A 23470-nucleotide genomic window follows, 5' to 3' on the forward strand; every position below is an offset into this window, starting at 1 on the left:
AGCCTCTTCACATCTTCCTCGGTTGTGTGTACTGTGTCCAGCACTTGGTGGTGTACCCCACCTCTCAGTCTTTCTGGAGCCCCTTCTGTCTCCTCTGTGTAGCCTGATTACCTGGTCCTTGAGTGTTGTTTTCCTCCTGATGTGGCTGTATAACAGCTTCGGGTCAGATTTGGCTTTCGCTGCTACGTCATTTTCATATTGTTGTTGGGCCTCCCTTCTTATCTGTGTATATTCATTTCTGGCTGTGTGTGTGTGTGTGTGTGTGTGTGTGTGTGTACTCACCTAACTGTACTCACCTAATTGTGTTTGCAGGGGTCGAGACTCAGCTCCTGGCTCCGCTTCTTCACTGATCGCTACTGGATCCTCTCTCTCTCTGCTTCCTGAGCTTTGTCATACCTCTTCTTAAAACTATGTATGGTTCCTGCCTCCACTACTTCACTTGCTAGGCTATTCCACTTGCTGACAACTCTATGACTGAAGAAATACTTCCTAACGTCCCTGTGGCTCGTCTGAGTCTTCAGCTTCCAGTTGTGACCCCTTGTCCCTGTGTCCCCTCTCTGGAACATCCTATCTCTGTCCACCTTGTCTATTCCCCGCAGTATCTTGTATGTCGTTATCATGTCTCCCCTGACCCTTCTGTCCTCCAGTGTCGTCAGTCCGATTTCCCTTAACCTTTCCTCGTACGACATTCCCTTGAGCTCTGGGACTAGCCTTGTTGCAAACCTTTGTACTTTCTCTAACTTCTTGACGTGCTTGACCAGGTGTGGGTTCCAGACTGGTGCTGCATACTCCAGTATGGGCCTAACATACACAGTGTACAGTGTCTTGAACGATTCCTTATTAAGGTATCGGAACGCTATTCTCAGGTTTGCCAGGCGCCCGTATGCTGCAGCGGTTATTTGGTTGATGTGTGCCTCCGGTGATGTGCTAGGTGTTATGGTCACCCCAAGGTCTTTCTCCCTGAGTGAGGTCTGTAGTCTTTGTCCACCTAGCCTATACTCTGTCTGCGGTCTTCTTTGCCCCTCCCCAATCTTCATGACTTTGCATTTGGCTGGATTGAATTCGAGAAGCCAGTTGCTGGACCACATGTCCAGCCTGTCCAGGTCTCTTTGCAGTCCTGCCTCATCCTCGTCCGATTTAATTCTTCTCATCAACTTCACATCATCTGCGAACAGGGACACTTCAGAGTCTATTCCTTCCATCATGTCGTTCACATATATCAAAAATAGCACTGGTCCTAGAACTGACCCCTGTGGGACCCCGCTCGTAACAGGCGCCCACTGTGATACCTCTTCACGTGTGTGTGTGTGTGTGTGTGTGTGTGTGTGTGTGTGTGTGTGTACTCCCCTAATTGTAGTTGCAGGGCTCAGTTCACAGTTCCTGGCCCCGCCTCTTCACTGGTCACTACTAGGACACTCTTCCCGCTCTATGAGCTTTATCATACCTCTTCTTAAGACTATGCATGGTTCCTGCCTCCACTACATCACTTCCCAGAATATTCCACCTCCTGACAACTCTGTGACTGAAGAAATACTTCCAAACATCCCTGTGATTCATCTGAGTCTTCAACTTCCAATTGTGACCCCTTGTTGCTGTGTCCCATCTCTGGAACATCCTGTCTCTGTTCACTCTGTATTTTGTATGTCGTTATCATGTCCCCCCTATCCTTCCTGTCCTCCAGTGTCGTCAGGTCGATTTCCCTTAACCTTTCTACACAGGACGTGTGTGTGTGTGTGTGTGTGTGTGTTCTCACTTATTTGTGGTTTGAGGGTGTTGCAACCCCTGAATGGGTTACAATGTATATGTTGTATATTATATATATGTATATAATGTATATTACCTTTTCATATAATTTTATATTGCTTATATTTGCGATAATAGCTAAATCGTGAATATATTGCTTTATATTATTATTTGACTTTGTTACTTTTGTTAGGTAGGATGTAACACATACATTATGTGCTCAAAGTTCAAGTCTTGATTGTCTAACTACTGTAATTATCGCTTGTGGCTCGTTAGACTGCCGGCTTCTGTTTCTGAGCTGCAGCTGTCCACGGAGCTATCACGTGATCGAGGGGGGGGTGTTCTCACCTCGCCTGAAGTATTCAGTCTGGTCTAGACTCTCTTGGTGGTTGGATTTATTCCTGACAAGAAGTGCCTAATTCTCCCTTATTGGCTCTTGTTGGAAGATCGTCTCTGTCTTATTATTATTGTTGTTGGTTCTGTGGGACTCTGTTCACAGAACATTGTATAGACTTAGTGATTTTCGACGTTGTACTGAGGTTGTGTCGCTTAGACACTCTGAGTAACTCAGGTCCTGAGCTGTAGCTTCTGACCTAACTTGTGCTGGTATCTGTGTATTGTCACAGTCGGGGATTTTCTTATGCTGAACTTAGATTCAGTAGTATGGGAGTTTTGTGACTATTGTGGAGGATCTGCAGATGGTCCCTACTTAGTGTCCTTATATTATCTCACTGTTCCTGATTCTGTGTCGCAGTTGCTTGTTATATTGCTATTGGGCTTAGCATTCTTTTTATTATTCAAGCAGACTGTTCTGATTGCCAGTTGGTCAAGAAGTTAGTTTATGTGAGGACTTTCTCAGTCACTTCTTTAAGTCTAGTCGAGTCGTGAGACATAGTGAACTACTTAGATCACTTACACACATACACAAACTTACTTGTATATTGTATTATTAAATGTTGATGAACCAGACGATACTAAGACATAAATATAAGATATGTGCTTTCAGCACAATAATACTGTACACGAGAGAAGTGATTACTATTATTTTGATTACTGTGATTAATTAATTTAATTTAATTTGATATACGCCTAGACAACTTAATTAATAAATGCATTAAATTTTAATTTCTCTAGTTAGTAGCCTACCAGTTGTAATCCTGAAGCACTATTGAATAATACTGAATTCTAATGGATAATTGGACAAGGATACTGACTACTTGTTACGAAAACCCAGTAACAGGCTGGATGCTAGAAGGGCAGTCCTTTCTAGTATTACCTGGAGATCTCTAAGCTTATTAGAAATCACGTTTTTTGTAACAGAGGGGTTGATTCATAGCTCTTGACCACGCCTCTTCATTATGTGTGTGTGAGTGTGTATGTACTCCCCTAGTTGTGGTTGCAGGGGTCGAGTCACAGCTCCTGGCCCCGTCTCTTCACTGGCCGCTACTGTGTGTGTATGTGGGTGTATATGTGTCTGTCTGTCTGCGTCTATGTGTGTACATTACATGTGCATCTGCATGTGTATTACTACTTAACAATGGTCATTTGATACATGATTCCTGTAATCATGGGTGCTCCTGGCTCAGTTGGAAGCATCTTCGGCTCACACACTGAGCTACTGGGGATCGATCCCCGTGGAACGTTGAGATTGTTTCTTTATACCTGCTGCCCCTATTCCCCTAGCAGTAAGAAGGTATAGCAGTCAATAGGTTTTAGGGTGACAATCGACTGTTTTGAGTTGCATCCTGGGGGGGAATTATAAATGGCCTCATTTGAAATTACACAGTACTCGATGACTTGTGAGCAACTTTCACACCTCCTTCAGTCTCGTCCTGAGGTGGTCCTTCAGTCTCGTCCTGAGGTACTCCTTCAGTCTCGTCCTGAGGTGGTCCTTCAGTCTTGTCCTGAGGTGGTCCTTCAGTTTTGTCCTGAGGTGGTCCTTCAGTCTTGTCCTAAGGTGGTCCTTCAGTCTAGTCCTGAGGTGGTCCTTCAGTCTTGTCCTGAGGTGGTCCTTCAGTCTTGTATTGAGGTGGTCCTTCAGTCTTGTCCTGAGGTGGTAGTTCAGTCTTGTCCTGAGGTGGTCCTTCAGTCTTTACCTAAGGTGGTCCTTCAGTCCTGACCTCAGGTGGTCCTTCAGTCTTTACCTGAGGTGGTCCTTCAGTCCTGACCTGAGGTGGTTCTTCAGTCCTGACCTGAGAGTGGTTCTTCAGTCCTGACCTCAGATGGTAATTCAGTCCTGACCTGAGTTGGTCTTTCATGCCTGACCTGAGGTGGTCCTTCAGTCTTGACCTGAGGATGGTCCTTCAGTCCTGACCTGATGGGGTCCTTTAGTCCTGACCTGAGAGTGGTTCTTCAGTCCTGACCTGAGATGGTCCTTCAGTCCAGACCTGAGGTGGTCCTTCAGTCCAGACCTGAGGGTGGGCCTTCAGTCCAGACCTGAGGTGGTCCTTCAGTCCAGACCTGAGGGTGGGCCTTCAGTCCAGACCTGAGGTGGTCCTTCAGTCCAGACCTGAGGGTGGGCCTTCAGTCCAGACCTGAGGTGGTCCTTCAGTCCAGACCTGAGGTGGTCCTTCAGTCCAGACCTGAGGGTGGGCCTTCAGTCCAGACCTGAGGGTGGGCCTTCAGTCCAGACCTGAGGTGGTCCTTCAGTCCAGACCTGAGGGTGGTCCTTCAGTCCTGACATGACGTAGTCCTTCAGTCCTGACCTTAGGTGATTCTATAGTCCTGACCTAAGGTGGTCCTTCAGTCCAGACCTGAGGTGGTCCTTCAGTCATGGCCTGAGGTGGTCCTTCATCCTGACCTGACGTGGCCCTTCAGTCCTGACCTGAGGTGGTCCATCAGTTGTGACCTGAGGTGGCCCTTCAGTCCTGACCTGAGGTGGTCCTTCAGCAATGACCTGAGGAAGTCCTTCAGTCCTGACCTGAGGTAGTCCATGAGTTGTGACCTCAGATGGTTCTTCAGTCCTGACCTGAAATGGTCCTTCAGTCCTGACCTGAGGAAGTCCTTCAGTCCTGACCTGAGGGTGGTCCTTCAGTCCTGGCCTGAGGTGGTCCTTCAGTCCTGACCTGAGGTGGTCCTTCAGTCCTGACCTGAGGTGGTCCTTCAGTCCTGACCTGAGGTGGTCCTTCAGTCCTGACCTGAGGTGGTCCTTCAGTCCTGACCTAAGGTGGTCCTTCAGTCCTGACCTGAGGTGGCCCTTCAGTCCTGACCTGAGGTGGTAGTTCAGTCTTGACCTGAGGTGGTTCTTCAGTCCTGACCTGAGAGTGGTTCTTCAGTCCTGACCTGAGATGGTCCTTCAGTCCAGACCTGAGGGTGGTCCTTCAGTCCTGACCTGAGGTGGTAGTTCAGTCTTGACCTGAGGTGGTCCTTCAGTCCTGACCTGATATGGCCCTTCAGTCCTTACCTGAGGTGGTACTTCAGTCCTGACCTCAGGGTGGTCCATCAATCCTGACCTGACGTGGTCCTTCAGTCGTGACCTGTGGTGGTCCTTCAGTCCTGACCTGAGGTGGTCCTTCAGTCCAGACTTGAGGGTGGTCCATCAGTTCTGACCTCAGGGTGGTCCATCGGTCCTGACCTGAGGGTGGTCCTTCAGTTCTGACCTGAGGTGGTCCTTCAGTCCTGACATGAGGGTTGTCCTTCAGTCCTGACCTGAGGGTGGTCCTTCAGTTCTGACCTGAGGTGGTCCTTCGGTCCTGACTTGAGGTGGTCTTTCAGTTCTGACCTGAAGTGGACCTTCAGTCCTGACCTGAGGGTGGTCCTTCAGTCCTAACCTAAGGCGGTCCTTCAGTCCTGACATGAGGGTGGTCCTTCAGTCCTGGCCTGAGGTGGTCCTTCAGTCCTGGCCTGAGGTGGTCTTTCAGTCCTGACCTGAAGTGGACCTTCAGTCCTGGCCTGAAGTGGTCCTTCAGTCCTGACCTGAGGTGCTCCTTCAGTCCTGACCTGAGGTGGTCTTTCAGTCCTGACCTGAAGTAGACCTTCAGTCCTGACCTGAGGTTGTCATTCAGTCCTGACCTGAGGGTGGTCCTTCAGTCCTGACCTGAGGTGGTCCTTCAGCCCTGACCTGAGGTGGTTCTTCAGCTCTGACCTGAGGTGATCCTTCAGTCCTGACCTGAGGTGATCCTTCAGTCCTGACCTGATGTGGTTCTTCAATCCTGACCTGAGAGTGGTCCTTCAGCCCTGATCTGAGCGTGGGTCTTCAGTCCTGACCTGAGGTGCTCCTTCAGTCCTGACATGAGGGTGGTCTTTCAGTCTTGTCCTGAGGGTGATCCTTCAGTCCTGACCAAAAGTGGTCCTTCAATCCTGATCTGAGATGGTCATTCAGTCCTGACCTGACAGTGGTCCTTCAGTCCTGACCTGAAGTGGCCCTTCAGTCCTGACCTGAGGTGGTCCATCAGCCCTGACCTGAGGTTGTCCTTCAGTCCTGACCTGAGTTGGCCCTTCAGTCCAGACCTGAGATGGTCCTTCAGTCCTGACCTGAGGTGGTCCTTCAGTCGTGACCTGAGGTGGTCCTTCAGTCCTGACCTCAGGTGGCCCTTCAGTCCTGACCTGAGGGTGGTCCTTCAGTCCTGACCTGAGGGGGCCCTTCAGTCCTGACCTAAGGTGGTAGTTCAGCCCTGACCTGAGGTGGTCCTTCAGTCCAGACCTGAGGTGGTCCTTCAGTCCTGACCTGAGGAAGTCCTTCAGCCCTGACCTGAGGTGGTCCTTCAGTCCTGAACTAAAGTGGTCCTTCAGTCCTGACCTGAGGTGGTCCTTCAGTCCTGGCCAGAGGTGGTCCTTCAGTCCTGACCTGAGGCGGTCCTTCAGTCCTGACTTGAGGTAGTTTTTCAGTCCTGTCCTTAGATGGCCCTTCAGTCCTGACCTGAGGGTGGTCCTTCAGTCCTGACCTGAGGTGGTCCTTCAGTCCTGACCTGAGGTGGTCCTTCAGTCCTGACCTGAGGTGGTCCTTCAGTCCTGACCTGAGGTGGTCCTTCAGTCCTGACCTGAGGGTGGTCCTTCAGTCCTGACCTGAGGTGGTCCTTCAGTCCTGACCTGAGGTGGTCCTTCAGTCCTGACCTGAGGTGGTCCTTCAGTCCTGACCTGAGGTGGTCGTTCAGTCCTGACCTGAGGTGGTCCTTCAGTCCTGACCTGAGGTGGTTCTTCAGTCATGACCTGAGGTGATCCTTCAGTTCAGACCTGAGAGTGGTTCTTCAGACCTGACCTGAGATGGTCCTTCAGTCCTGACTTGAGGTGGCCCTTCAGTTCTGACCTGAGGGTGGTCCTTCAGTTCTGACCTGAAGTGGTTCTTCAGTTCTGACCTGAGGGTGGTCCATCAGTCCTGACCTGAGGTGGTCCTCCAGTCCTGACCTAAGGTGGTCTTTCAGTCCTGACCTGAAGTGGACCTTCAGTCCTAACCTGAGGGTGGTCCTTCAGTCCTAACCTAAGGTGGTCCTTCAGTCCTGACCTGAGGATGGTCCTTCAGTCCTGACCGGAGGTGATCCTTCAGTCCTGAACTGAGGTGATCCTTCAGTTCTCACCTGAGGTGATCCTTCAGTCCTGACCTGAGGTGGTCGTTCAGTCCTGACCTGAGGTGGTCCTTCAGTCCTGACCGGAGGTGGTCCTTCAGTCCTGACCTGAGGTGGTCCTTCAGTCCTGACCTGAGGTGGTTCTTCAGTCCTGACCTGAGGATGGTCCTACAGTCCTGACCTGAGGTGGTCCTTTAGTTCTGACCTGAGGTGGTCCTTCAGTCCTGACCTGAGGTGGTCCTTCAGTCCTGACCTGAGGTGGTCCTTCAGTCCTGACCTGAGGACCTGAGAGTGGTCAGCCCTGTCCTTCAGTCCTGACCTGAGGTGCTCCTTCAGTCCTGACCTGAAGTGGCCCTTCAGTCCTGACCTGAGGTGGTCCATCAGTCCTGACCTGAGGTTGTCCTTCAGTCCTGACCTGAGTTGGTCCTTCAGTCCTGACCCGAGGTGGTCCTTCAGTCCTGACCGGAGGGTGGTCCATCAGTCCTGACCTGACGAGGTCCTTCAGTCCTGACCTTAGGTGGCCCTTCACTCCTGACCTGAGAGTGGTCCTTCAGTCCTGACCTGAGGTGGTCCTTCAGTCCTGACCTGAGGTGTTCCTTCAGTCCTGACTTGAGGGTGGTCCATCGGTCCTGACCTGAGGTGGTTCTTCAGTCCTGACCTGAGGGTGATCATTCACTCCTGACCAGACGGTGGTCTTTAAGTCCTGAGCTGAGGTGGTCCTTCAGTCCTGAATTGAGGGTGGTCCATCAATCCCGACCTGAGGTGATTCTTCAGTCCTGACCTAAGGTGGTCCTTCAGTCCTAACATGAGGTGGTCCTTCAGTCCTGACCTGAGGTGGTCCTTCAGTCCTGACCTAAGGTGATCCTTCAGTCCTGACCTAAGGTGGTGCTTCAGTACTGACCTGAGGGTGAGGTGGTTCTTAACATGAGTCCAGTCCTGACCTCAGGTGGTCCTTCAGTCCTAACATGAGGTGGTCCTTCAGTCCTGACCTGAGGTGGTCCTTCAGTCCTGACCTAAGGTGATCCTTCAGTCCTGACCTAAGGTGGTCCTTCAGTCCTAACATGAGGTGGTCCTTCAGTCCTGACCTGAGGTGGTCCTTCAGTCCTGACCTGAGGGTGGTCCTTCAGTCCTGACCTGAGGGTTGTTCTTCAGTCCTGACCTGAGGATGGTCCTTCGATCCTGACCTGAGGTGGTCCTTCAGTCCTGACCTGAGGTGGTCCTTCAGTCCTGACCTAAGGGTTGCTCTTCAGTCCTGACCTGAGGGTGGTCTTTCAGTCCTGACCTAAGGTGATCCTTCAGTCCTGACCTGAGGTGGTCCTTCAGTCCTGACCTGAGGTGGTCCTTCAGTCCTGACCTAAGGGTTGCTCTTCAGTCCTGACCTGAGGGTGGTTCTTCAGTCCTGACCTGAGGATGGTCCTTCGATCCTGACCTGAGGTGGTCCTTCAGTCCTGACCTGAGGTGGTCCTTCAGTCCTGACCTGAGGTGGTTCTTCAGTCCTGACCTGAGGGTGGTTCTTCAGTCCTGACCTGAGGTGGTCCTTCGATCCTGACCTGAGGTGGTCCTTCAGTCCTGACCTGAGGGTGGGTCTTCAGTCCTGACCTAAGGTGGTCCTTCAGTCCTGACCTAAGGGTTGCTCTTCAGTTCTGACCTGAGGGTGGTCCTTCAGTCCTGACCTGAGGGTGGGTCTTCAGTCCTGACCTGAGGGTTGTTCTTCAGTCCTGACCTGAGGTGGTCTTTCAGTCCTGACCTGAGGGTGGGTCTTCAGTCCTGACCTGAGGGTGGGTCTTCAGCCCTGACCTGAGGGTGGTCCTTCAGTCCTGACCTGAGGTGGTCCTTTAGTTCTGACCTGAGGTGGTCCTTCAGTCCTGACCTGAGGTGGTCCTTCAGTCCTGACCTGAGGTGGTTCTTCAGTCCTGACCTGAGGGTGCTTCTTCAGTCCTGACCTGAGGTGGTCTTGCAGTCCTGACCTGAGGTGGTCTTGCAGTCCTGACCTGAGGTGGTCTTGCAGTCCTGACCTGAGGTGGTCCTTTAGTCCTGACCTGAGGTGGTCCTTCAGTCCTGACCTGAGGTGGTCTTGCAGTCCTGACCTGAGGTGGTCTTGCAGTCCTGACCTGAGGTGGTCTTGCAGTCCTGACCTGAGGTGGTCTTGCAGTCCTGACCTGAGGTGGTCTTGCAGTCCTGACCTGAGGTGGTCTTGCAGTCCTGACCTGAGGTGGTCTTGCAGTCCTGACCTGAGGGTTGTTCTTCAGTCCTGACGTGAGGTGGTCTTTCAGTCCTGACCTGAGGGTGGGTCTTCAGTCCTGACCTGAGGTGGTCTTTCAGTCCTGACCTGAGGTGGTCTTGCAGTCCTGACCTGAGGTGGTCCTTCAGTCCTGACCTGAGGGTGGTCTTCAGTCCTGACCTGAGGTGGTCTTGCAGTCCTGACCTGAGGGTTGTTCTTCAGTCCTGACCTGAGGGTGGGTCTTCAGTCCTGACCTGAGGGTGGGTCTTCAGTCCTGACCTGAGGGTGGTCCTTCAGTCCTGACCTGAGGTGATCCTTCAGTCCTGACCTGAGGGTGGGTCTTCAGTCCTGACCTGAGGGTGGGTCTTCAGTCCTGACCTGAGGGTGGGTCTTCAGCCCTGACCTGAGGGTGGGTCTTCAGTCCTGACCTGAGGGTGGGTCTTCAGCCCTGACCTGAGGGTGGGTCTTCAGTCCTGACCTGAGGGTGGGTCTTCAGCCCTGACCTGAGGGTGGGTCTTCAGTCTTGTCCGTCAAGACAAGACTGAAGGACCACAATGGAAATAAGACAGTCCTCAATGACTCACTGACTCTCTTGGATTATCACCTTTGGTTAACCCTCCAGGAATAAAAATCCGAGCAAAATCTTATCTAACCAATGGAATCAGTAAGTGGTTATAATTATGACCATAATTTTTAAACGGTTTGACTGGGAAGCCAGCGGAAGGCCTCTGTCAGATGACCAAAAGCTCCAACTAACCTTGTGGTATCTAATTAATTTTTCTAGATTGATATTAGAAGCTATTAAGAATGCTTATGAAAAATTATTAACGAATTTCTTTGTGGCTTAAATAAAAATAATATATATTACTTTTAAAAATTATTTTTTTGGCTTTTTTTGGAGAACATTCTGATGAACATTGATTTTTAGGCCTATATTAACCATGAGTTTCTCTCACATACTAGTTACTGAAGCTAGATCATCAACACTGTATTGAAATTTTTCCCAAAGTGTTTTGGACTCTGATAAAATATTAATGGCAACTGATTTATTGTTCAAAATTAATTCCTATATCCATATTCATCTCTGTAACAATCATACCAGTGACATCATACCAGTGACATCATACCAGTGACATCATACCAGTGACATCATACCAGTGACATCATACCAGTGACATCATACCAGTGACATCATACCAGTGACATCATACCAGTGACATCATACCAGTGACATCATACCAGTGACATTATACCAGTGACATCATACCAGTGACATCATACCAGTGACATCATACCAGTGACATTATACCAGTGACATCATACCAGTGACATCATACCAGTGACATCATACCAGTGACATCATACCAGTGACATTATACCAGTGACATCATACAAGTGACATCATACCAGTGACATCATACCAGTGACATCATACCAGTGACATCATACCAGTGACATCATACCAGTGACATTATACCAGTGACATCATACCAGTGACATTATACCAGTGACATCATACCAGTGACATCATACCAGTGACATCATACCAGTGACATCATACCAGTGACATTATACCAGTGACATCATACCAGTGACATCATACCAGTGACATCATACCAGTGACATTATACCAGTGACATCATACCAGTGACATCATACCAGTGACATCATACCAGTGACATCATACCAGTGACATCATACCAGTGACATTATACCAGTGACATCATACCAGTGACATCATACCAGTGACATCATACCAGTGACATTATACCAGTGACATCATACCAGTGACATCATACCAGTGACATCATACCAGTGACATCATACCAGTGACATCATACCAGTGACATTATACCAGTGACATCATACCAGTGACATCATACCAGTGACATCATACCAGTGACATTATACCAGTGACATCATACCAGTGACATCATACCAGTGACATCATACCAGTGACATCATACCAGTGACATCATACCAGTGACATCATACCAGTGACATTATACCAGTGACATCATACCAGTGACATTATACCAGTGACATCATACCAGTGACATCATACCAGTGACATCATACCAGTGACATCATACCAGTGACATCATACCAGTGACATCATACCAGTGACATCATACCAGTGACATCATACCAGTGACATTATACCAGTGACATCATACCAGTGACATCATACCAGTGACATCATACCAGTGACATCATACCAGTGACATCATACCAGTGACATCATACCAGTGACATTATACCAGTGACATCATACCAGTGACATCATACCAGTGACATCATACCAGTGACAACATACCAGTGACATCATACCAGTGACATCATACCAGTGACATTATACCAGTGACATCATACCAGTGACATCATACCAGTGACATCATACCAGTGACATCATACCAGTGACATCATACCAGTGACATCATACCAGTGACATTATACCAGTGACATCATACCAGTGACATCATACCAGTGACATCATACCAGTGACATCATACCAGTGACATCATACCAGTGACATCATACCAGTGACATCATACCAGTGACATCATTCGTATCATATTGATGTTATTTCGTCATCATCATTACAGTATTATCATCCCAGTAGTCTACCATTTTAACTTAATTATCATAGTAACTATTATCATAGTAACTATTATCATAGTAACTATTATCATAGTAACTATTATCATAGTAACTATTATCATAGAAACTATTATCATTTTCTTAACTCACATCATGCCATCACCTTTATTTTCACAATGATTTCTTTCATGGTTATTATCATGATCCCCCCTGGGGCAGGGAATATGGCAGACCAGAGGCCTAACTTCTCCCTACGAGCCCCCCTGGGGCAGGGAATATGGCAGACCAGAGGCCTAACTTCTCCCTACGAGCCCCCCTGGGGCAGGGAATACGGCAGACCATAGGCCTAACTTCTCCCTACGAGCCCCCCTGGGGCAGGGAATATGGCAGACCAGAGGCCTAACTTCTCCCTACGAGCCCCCCTGGGGCAGGGAATATGGCAGACCAGAGGCCTAACTTCTCCCTACGAGCCCCCCTGGGGCAGGGAATATGGCAGACCAGAGGCCTAACTTCTCCCTACGAGCCCCCCTGGGGCAGGGAATATGGCAGACCAGAGGCCTAACTTCTCCCTACGAGCCCCCCTGGGGCAGGGAATATGGCAGACCAGAGGCCTAACTTCTCCCTACGAGCCCCCCTGGGGCAGGGAATATGGCAGACCAGAGGCCTAACTTCTCCCTACGAGCCCCCCTGGGGCAGGGAATATGGCAGACCAGAGGCCTAACTTCTCCCTACGAGCCCCCCTGGGGCAGGGAATATGGCAGACCAGAGGCCTAACTTCTCCCTACGAGCCCCCCTGGGGCAGGGAATATGGCAGACCAGAGGCCTAACTTCTCCCTACGAGCCCCCCTGGGGCAGGGAATACGGCAGACCATAGGCCTAACTTCTCCCTACGAGCCCCCCTGGGGCAGGGAATATGGCAGACCAGAGGCCTAACTTCTCCCTACGAGCCCCCCTGGGGCAGGGAATATGGCAGACCAGAGGCCTAACTTCTCCCTACGAGCCCCCCTGGGGCAGGGAATATGGCAGACCAGAGGCCTAACTTCTCCCTACGAGCCCCCCTGGGGCAGGGAATATGGCAGACCAGAGGCCTAACTTCTCCCTACGAGCCCCCCTGGGGCAGGGAATATGGCAGACCAGAGGCCTAACTTCTCCCTACGAGCCCCCCTGGGGCAGGGAATATGGCAGACCAGAGGCCTAACTTCTCCCTACGAGCCCCCCTGGGGCAGGGAATATGGCAGACCAGAGGCCTAACTTCTCCCTACGAGCCCCTCTGGGGCAGGGAATATGGCAGACCAGAGGCCTAACTTCTCCCTACGAGCCCCTCTGGGGCAGGGAATATGGCAGACCAGAGGCCTAACTTCTCCCTACGAGCCCCTCTGGGGCAGGGAATATGGCAGACCAGAGGCCTAACTTCTCCCTACGAGCCCCCCTGGGGCAGGGAATATGGCAGACCAGAGGCCTAACTTCTCCCTACGAGCCCCTCTGGGGCAGGGAATATGGCAGACCAGAGGCCTAACTTCTCCCTACGAGCCCCTCTGGGGCAGGGAATATGGCAGACCAGAGGCCTAACTTCTCCCTACGAGCCCCTCTGGGGCAGGGAATATGGCAGACCAGAGGCCTAACTTCTCCCTACGAGCCCCTCTGGGGCAGGGAATATGGCAGACCAGAGGCCTAACTTCTCCCTACGAGCCCCTCTGGGGCAGGGAATATGGCAGACCAGAGGCCTAACTTCTCCCTACGAGCCCCTCTGTGGCAGGGAATATGGCAGACCAGAGGCCTAACTTCTCCCTACGAGCCCCTCTGGGGCAGGGAATATGGCAGACCAGAGGCCTAACTTCTCCCTACGAGCCCCTCTGGGGCAGGGAATATGGCAGACCAGAGGCCTAACTTCTCCCTACGAGCCCCTCTGGGGCAGGGAATATGGCAGACCAGAGGCCTAACTTCTCCCTACGAGCCCCTCTGAGGCAGGGAATATGGCAGACCAGAGGCCTAACTTCTCCCTACGAGCCCCTCTGGGGCAGGGAATATGGCAGACCAGAGGCCTAACTTCTCCCTACAAGCCCCCCTGGGGCAGGGAATATGGCAGACCAGAGGCCTAACTTCTCCCTACGAGCCCCCCTGGGGCAGGGAATATGGCAGACCAGAGGCCTAACTTCTCCCTACGAGCCCCCCTGGGGCAGGGAATATGGCAGACCAGAGGCCTAACTTCTCCCTACGAGCCCCTCTGGGGCAGGGAATATGGCAGACCAGAGGCCTAACTTCTACCTACGAGCCCCTCTGGGGCAGGGAATATGGCAGACCAGAGGCCTAACTTCTCCCTACGAGCCCCTCTGGGGCAGGGAATATGGCAGACCAGAGGCCTAACTTCTCCCTACGAGCCTCCCTGGGGCAGGGAATATGGCAGACCAGAGGCCTAACTTCTCCCTACGAGCCCCCCTGGGGCAGGGAATATGGCAGACCAGAGGCCTAACTTCTCCCTACGAGCCCCTCTGGGGCAGGGAATATGGCAGACCAGAGGCCTAACTTCTCCCTACGAGCCCCTCTGGGGCAGGGAATATGGCAGACCAGAGGCCTAACTTCTCCCTACAAGCCCCCCTGGGGCAGGGAATATGGCAGACCAGAGGCCTAACTTCTCCCTACGAGCCCCCCTGGGGCAGGGAATATGGCAGACCAGAGGCCTAACTTCTCCCTACGAGCCCCCCTGGGGCAGGGAATATGGCAGACCAGAGACCTAACTTCTCCCTACAAGCCCCCCTGGGGCAGGGAATATGGCAGACCAGAGGCCTAACTTCTCCCTACGAGCCCCCCTGGGGCAGGGAATATGGCAGACCAGAGGCCTAACTTCTCCCTACGAGCCCCCCTGGGGCAGGGAATATGGCAGACCAGAGGCCTAACTTCTCCCTACGAGCCCCCCTGGGGCAGGGAATATGGCAGACCAGAGGCCTAACTTCTCCCTATGAGCCCCCCTGGGGCAGGGAATATGGCAGACTAGAGGCCTAACTTCTCCCTACGAGCCCCCCTGGGGCAGGGAATATGGCAGACCAGAGGCCTAACTTCTCCCTACAAGCCCCCCTGGGGCAGGGAATATGGCAGACCAGAGGCCTAACTTCTCCCTACGAGCCCCCCTGGGGCAGGGAATATGGCAGACCAGAGGCCTAACTTCTCCCTACGAGCCCCCCTGGGGCAGGGAATATGGCAGACCAGAGGCCTAACTTCTCCCTACGAGCCCGGTGAGGGCGGGCAATGTGGCTAGGCCTGGGGACAGTTGGTCCCAGAAAATGAGAAATACTTGTACCTCCTCCCATGGCAGACTTAGATCTCAGACACTCCCAAGATAGGGAGCCAAGACCGGGTCACCACCTGGAAAAGACCCGGACTGGGAGAATATCTTCCCTGTTACAGTTATATGCACAAAAATCCTTGTGTCAACAGTGTTTCTGTCGAAACTAGATACAACGCCTCTCCTCTCCTTAACGTCAGTCAACTTGTCAGTTTAGAAACAGACAAGTTGAAGAATGGGAAATTTGTACAACATCTGCGAATCTTTATTGTGGAAACGTTTCCCAACACAGTGGCTTCATCAGTCCAATGGAAAGAAAAGGAGGAGTTTGAGGTGATTAGTCCCTCAGCCTGGAATTGATGTGTTCAGTACTTTCTTCAACACTGATGGGCTTAACACGTCGATTTCATGCTGGTGGACTGAATACGTCAAATTCCTTCATTTTTTCTATCGTTCTTTGTCTTACATCACTACAAACGTCATCATCTAAATATCAACCCCTTCATCACCACCATCTTCACCACCAACATCGTCAACATGACTCCTCCATTTCTCCTGTTATCAACATTCTCCTGCTCTTCCCCAACATTGTCAACAACTTCATATCTCGCTCATCGATTCCCATGTTCCTCTTCCCTGCTTCTCCAGCAAGTTGTGGGCAGTCCACCAGAGGCAGACGTGTCTTCTACGACCTTCCCTCAGAAAACAATTTCGGCCTCTGGTATAAGATGGAGATGACGTACACTCAGGTGCATATACGATATAGTGTCGACTTGTGGTATCAAGCTACGGCATTTGAAGTCTGGCCTGTATGGTCCAACACAGAGGAATACAGAGGTATCACTTCAGCAGATCTTAGGGTAAGTCATGTAAATGCGAATCTTTGAAACAACTTGAAAGCTTAGAAATCAACGTAAAATACACTGTAGAGAACAGGTAGAACAAAAATGACCTTGGGTTGGATAATATAAAGCCATCCCCTCGGTTCCCCCCTCCACTGCCCTGTAGCCCCACCCCTCTCCACCACACACATACACTTAAAAATACACCTCTTTCTTGGTATTATGTTTACTGCAAATTCAAAACAACTAATCTAACACTATAAACAACCGTATTTATTTCACAAATAAAAATTAGCATAGTAAACTCTTTCATTTAACAGTATGAAAGGGTAAATTTACATATCTGTCAGATGTCCGATCTGGCTGACGTGTGGCGCGTCCGAACAAACGTTCGGACTTTTAACTCCGATTTCGGTCCACAAAAATAAAAGTAGGCTTTGGTGTATAACTCAATGTTCAATTGATTCTTTGTGAAGCATTTGTGATACTTAAGTGTTCGTGATTTAAATCCCTGGATATTTCCACCGCTCCCAGGGGGCGATTCTGCCCACTTTGGGAATCACTTGAAGGTTAGAAACGACTCTAGGTGGAATCTAGATTGTAAAATATTACGAATAACTACATTCTGAACGCTAGAGAACTGGTGAGTTGGGAATGACTGAAGAGTCACGAAATGATAGAAAAACGAGAAATGAATAATGGCTGGGTACTAGACAATAAGATGATGATGTGTATAGAATGGACACTTTCCTATCAGTTGGCTAGACACCAACTGATAGGAAAGTGAGGAATGATGGATAACTGGACACAGGATTATAGTAACGTTGGAGATAAATGGAAGCTGCACACTTGTGGTGAGGAAAATAAAGAATGACTGTAGACTGAACACGTGCTGACAGGATTGTGAAGAATGACTGTAGACCGTAGACAGGATGGTGAAGAATGACTGTAGACCGTAGACAGGATGGTGAAGAATGACTGTAGACTGTAGACAGGATGGTGAAGAATGAATGTAGACCGTAGACAGGATGGTGAAGAATGACTGTAGACTGTAGACAGGATGGTGAAGAATGACTGTAGACTGAACACGTGCTGACAGGATGGTGAAGAATGACTGTAGACAGGATGGTGAAGAATGACTGTAGACTGAAAACGTGCTGACAGGATGGTGAAGAATGACTGTAGACAGGATGGTGAAGAATGACTAAGTTGAATACCAGAAGTGAGGTAAGGAATAAATGTAAAAAGGGTATCCAATACCGACATGCTGATAAATAAGACACATAGTCAACAGTTAGGTATTTTGATTCCGAAACGTTTCGCCTACACAGAAGGCATTTTCAGTCGAGTAAAGAGGAGTTGTAGAACCAGAGATATGAAGATAATGTAATGACTCTATCAGTGTAGACTGATCACCTGATGATAGGAAGAACAAGACTGACTAAGGTGGGTATCAGACGATAAGAATGTGAGGAATGACTACAAGCAGGACTTTAAAATATACAAGGGAAAGGACAACTGAACGATAAAGAATAGGAATGTGAGGAATGATTGATAGCATGACATTAGAGGTATGATTTGTAGATGAATGGTTCAGAGAACCGACATGTTGATAAATTAGACACATGTGCAACTCTTGGGTATCTTTATTGAGGAAACGTTTCGCCACACAGTGGCTTCATCAGTCCATACACAGGAGAAACTTGAAGAACAGGAGGAGAATGAGGTAATCAGTTCCTCAACCTTGAGTCGATGTGGTCAGCCCATCAATCTTGAATAGAATACGGAAGATGAGCGGAGAAGCAGCTTATAAACCGTATGGCAGGAGAGGTGTAGCAGTCATAGGTGGTGTCACATTTGTTCAATGTGGAAGTAGGTCGTGCCCAAGAATTAGGTAAGCGAAGAATTCCCAAGTATTAAGATCCCAAGAAGTTGCAGTGTCTGACAGGTTTGGGAATTCTTCACTTGTCTAATTCTTGGGCACGACCTACTTCCACATTGAACAAATGTGACACCACCTATGACTGCTGCACCTCTCCTGCCATACGGTTTATAAGCTGCTTCTCCTCTCATATGCTGTATTCTATTCAAGATTGATGGACTGAACACATCGACTCAAGGTTGAGGGACTGATTACCTCATTCTCCTCCTGTTCTTCAAGATTCTCCTGTGTATAGACTGATGAAGCCACTGTGTGGCGAAACGTTTCCTTAATAAAGATACCCAAGAGTTGCACATGTGTCTAATTTATTAGAGGTATGATTGATAGCATGACATTAGAAGAATGGATGTCAGCTGAGCCTAGAAACTAAGGTGAGGAATGACTGTTAAGTTAAATAATAAGACTGAGGAATGACTATAGAATGAACACCTGAGAAATGGAAGTTAAGGAATGACATGATGCGATACTAGATAAGAAGAGAGAGAAGGTTATATACTAGAAGATAAGGTGTGGAATGACTGGAGCAGAACATTAGAGGTTAAGAAGGTAAGGAATGACTTAGAACGAACAATAGTGGACATGAGTATGAGGAATGATTGTAGGAAGGTAAGGAATGATAGAAGGTCTAACACTACAGATAAGAGCATAAGAAGGAACACTGCAACTGGCCTACAGGCCTATACGAGGCAGGTCCAATTCTCCCACTGGCTTAAGCCAATGCCTTGACCTAGTCAAGTCAGACACGTCACTTAAGGGAGGAGCAGAGCTGAGGAATGACATCAGGTTGAACACGGAGGATGCTGAGGAATGACATCAGGTTGAACACGGAGGATGCTGAGGAATGACATCAGGTTGAACACGGAGGATGCTGAGGAATGACATCAGGTTGAACACGGAGGATGCTGAGGAATGACATCAGGTTGAACACGGAGGATGCTGAAGAATGACATCAGGTTGAACACGGAGGATGCAGAGGAATGACATCAGGTTGAACACGGAGGATGCTGAGGAATGACAGGTTGAACACGGAGGATGCTGAGGAATGACATCAGGTTGAACACGGAGGATGCTGACAAATGACATCAGGTTGAACACGGAGGATGCTGAGGAATGGCATCAGGTTGAACACGGAGGATGCTGAGGAATGACACCAGGTTGAACACAGAGGATGCTGAGGAATGACACCAGGTTGAACACGGAGGATGCTGAGGAATGGCATCAGGTTGAACACGGAGGATGCTGAGGAATGACACTAGGTTGAACACAGAGGATGCTGAGGAATGACACCAGGTTGAACACGGAGGATGCTGAGGAATGACAGGTTGAACACGGAGGATGCTGAGGAATGACATCAGGTTGAACACGGAGGATGCTGAGGAATGACATCAGGTTGAACACGGAGGATGCTGAGGAATGACATCAGGTTGAACACGGAGGATGCTGAGGAATGACATCAGGTTGAACACGGAGGATACTGAGGAATGACTGGTTGAACACGGAGGATGCTGAGGAATGACAGGTTGAACACGGAGGATGCTGAGGAATGACAGGTTGAACACGGAGGATGCTGAGGAATGACAGGTTGAACACGGAGGATGCTGAGGAATGAAAGGTTGAACACGGAGGATGCTGAGGAATGACAGGTTGAACAAGGAGGATGCTGAGGAATGGCTGGTTGAACACGGAGGATGCTGAGGAATGACAGGTTGAACACGGAGGATGCTGAGGAATGAGAAGTTGAACACGGAGGATGCTGAGGAATGACATCAGGTTGAACACGGAGGATACTGAGGAATGACTGGTTGAACACGGAGGATGCTGAGGAATGACAGGTTGAACACGGAGGATGCTGAGGAATGACATCAGGATGAACACGGAGGATGCTGCGGAATGACATCAGGTTGAACACGGAGGATGCTGAGGAATGACATCAGGTTGAACACGGAGGATGCTGAGGAATGACATCAAGTTGAACACGGAGGATGCTGAGGAACGACATCAGGTTGATCACGGAGGATGCTGAGGAATGACATCAGGTTGAACACGGAGGATGATGAGGAATGACATCAGGTTGAACACGGAGGATGATGAGGAATGACATCAGGTTGAACACGGAGGATGCTGAGGAATGACATCAGGATGAACACGGAGGATGCTGAGGAATGACATCAGGTTGAACACGCAGGATGCTGAGGAATGATATCAGGTTGAACACGGAGGATTCTGAGGAATGACATCAGGTTAAACACGGAGGATGCTGAGGAATGACATTAGGTTGAACACGGAGGATGCTGAGGAATCACAGGTTGAACACGGAGGATGCTGAGGAATGACAAGTTGAACACGGAGGATGCTGAGGAATGACATCAGGATGAACACGGAGGATGCTGAGGAATGACATCAGGTTGAACACCGAGGATGCTGAGGAATGACATCAGGTTGAACACGGAGGATATTGAGGAATGGCAGGTTGAACACGGAGGATGCTGAGGAATGACAGGTTGAACAAGGAGGATGCTGAGGAATGACAGGTTGAACACGGTGGATGCTGAGGAACGACAGGTTGAACACGGAGGATGCTGAGGAATGACAGGTTGAACAAGGAGGATGCTGAGGAATGACAGGTTGAACACGGAGGATGCTGAGGAATGAGAAGTTGAACAAGGAGGATGCTGAGGAATGACAGGTTGAACAAGGAGGATGCTGAGGAATGGCTGGTTGAACAAGGAGGATGCTGAGGAATGACAGGTTGAACACGGAGGATGCTGAGGAATGACAGGTTGAACACGGAGGATGCTGAGGAATGACAGGTTGAACACGGAGGATGCTGAGGAATGACAGGTTGAACACGGAGGATGCTGAGGAATGACAGGTTGAACACGGAGGATGCTGAGGAATGACAGGTTGAACACGGAGGATGCTGAGGAATGACAGGTTGAACTCGGAGGATGCTGAGGAATGACAGGTTAAACACGGAGGATGCTGAGGAATGACAGGTTGAACTCGGAGGATGCTGAGGAATGACAGGTTAATCACGGAGGATGCTGAGGAATGGCAGGTTGAACACGGAGGATGCTGAGGAATGACAGGTTGAACACGGAGGATGCTGAGGAATGACATCAGGTTGAACACGGAGGATGCTGAGGATTGACAGGTTGAACACGGAGTATGCTGAGGAATAACAGGTTGAACAAGGAGGATGCTGAGGAATGACACCAGGTTGAACACGGAGGATGCTGAGAAATGACAGGTTGAACACGGAGGATGCTGAGGAATGACATCAGGTTGAACACGGAGGATGCTGAGGAATGACAGGTTGAACACGGAGGATGCTGAGGAATGGCAGGTTGAACACGGAGGATGCTGAGGAATGACAGGTTGAACACGGAGGATGCTGAGAAATGACATCAGGTTGAACACGGAGGATGCTGAGGAATGACAGGTTGAACACGGAGGATGCTGAGGAATGACAGGTTGAACACGGAGGATGCTGAGGAATGACAGGTTGAACACGGAGGATGCTGAGGAATGACAGGTTAAACACGGAGGATGCTGAGGAATGACAGCTTGAACTCGGAGTATGCTGAGGAATGACTGGTTGAACTCGGAGGATGCTGAGGAATGACAGGTTGAACACGGAGGATGCTGAGGAATGACAGGTTGAACAAGGAGGATGCTGAGAAATGACAGGTTGAACACGGTGGATGCTGAGGAATGACATCAGGTTGAACAAGGAGGATGCTGAGGAATGAGAGGTTGAACACGGAGGATGCTGAGGAATGACAGGTTGAACACGGAGGATGCTGAGGAATGACAGGTTAAACACGGAGGATGCTGAGGAATGACAGGTTGAACACGGAGGATGCTGAGGAATGACAGGTTGAACACGGAGGATGCTGAGGAATGACAGGTTGAACATGGAGGATGCTGAGGAATGACAGGTTGAACACGGAGGATGCTGAGGAATGACAGGTTAAACACGGAGGATGCTGAGGAATGACAGGTTGAACACGGAGGATGCTGAGGAATGACAGGTTAAACACGGAGGATGCTGAGGAATGACAGGTTAATCATGGAGGATGCTGAGGAATGGCAGGTTGAACACGGAGGATGCTGAGGAATGACAGGTTGAACTCGGAGGATGCTGAGGAATGACAGGTTGAACACGGAGTATGCTGAGGAATGACAGGTTGAACAAGGAGGATGCTGAGAAATGACAGGTTGAACACGGAGGATGCTGAGGAATGACATCAGGTTGAACACGGAGGATGCTGAGGAATGACATCAGGTTGAACACGGAGGATGCTGAGGAATGGCAGGTTGAACACGGAGGATGCTGAGGAATGACAGGTTGAACACGGAGGATGCTGAGAAATGACATCAGGTTGAACACGGAGGATGCTGAGGAATGACAGGTTAAACACGGAGGATGCTGAGGAATGACAGGTTGAACACGGAGTATGCTGAGGAATGACAGGTTGAACAAGGAGGATGCTGAGGAATGACACCAGGTTGAACACGGAGGATGCTGAGAAATGACAGGTTGAACACGGAGGATGCTGAGGAATGACATCATGTTGAACACGGAGGATGCTGAGGAATGGCAGGTTGAACACGGAGGATGCTGAGGAATGACAGGTTGAACACGGAGGATGCTGAGAAATGACATCAGGTTGAACACGGAGGATGCTGAGGAATGACAGGTTAAACACGGAGGATGCTGAGGAATGACAGGTTGAACTCGGAGTATGCTGAGGAATGACAGGTTGAACTCGGAGGATGCTGAGGAATGACAGGTTGAACACGGAGGATGCTGAGGAATGACAGGTTGAACAAGGAGGATGCTGAGAAATGACAGGTTGAACACGGAGGATGCTGAGGAATGACAGGTTGAACACGGAGGATGCTGAGGAATGACAGGTTGAACACGGTGGATGCTGAGGAATGACATCAGGTTGAACAAGGAGGATGCTGAGGAATGACAGGTTGAACACGGAGGATGCTGAGGAATGACAGGTTGAACACGGAGGATGCTGAGGAATGACAGGTTGAACACGGAGGATGCTGAGGAATGACAGGTTGAACACGGAGGATGCTGAGGAATGACAGGTTGAACACGGAGGATGCTGAGGAATGACAGGTTGAACACGGAGGATGCTGAGGAATGACAGGTTAAACACGGAGGATGCTGAGGAATGACAGGTTGAACTCGGAGTATGCTGAGGAATGACAGGTTGAACTCGGAGGATGCTGAGGAATGACAGGTTGAACACGGAGGATGCTGAGGAATGACAGGTTGAACAAGGAGGATGCTGAGAAATGACAGGTTGAACACGGTGG

General features: G+C 49.8%; 1 protein-coding gene across 1 annotated transcript in view; it reads left to right on the plus strand.

Moving 5' to 3' along the window:
• The window catches only part of LOC128699926 (uncharacterized), a 161015-nt gene that overhangs the window by 99158 nt on the left and 38387 nt on the right, over nucleotides 1-23470 (plus strand). The window contains exon 2 of the mRNA XM_070102474.1: nucleotides 15995-16206. Coding sequence (XP_069958575.1) covers nucleotides 15995-16206 — 212 coding nt within the window. The remainder of the gene's footprint in view (nucleotides 1-15994; nucleotides 16207-23470) is intronic.

This window comes from Cherax quadricarinatus, chromosome 81, assembly GCF_038502225.1.
Source record: "Cherax quadricarinatus isolate ZL_2023a chromosome 81, ASM3850222v1, whole genome shotgun sequence".
Lineage (NCBI taxonomy): Eukaryota > Metazoa > Arthropoda > Malacostraca > Decapoda > Parastacidae > Cherax > Cherax quadricarinatus.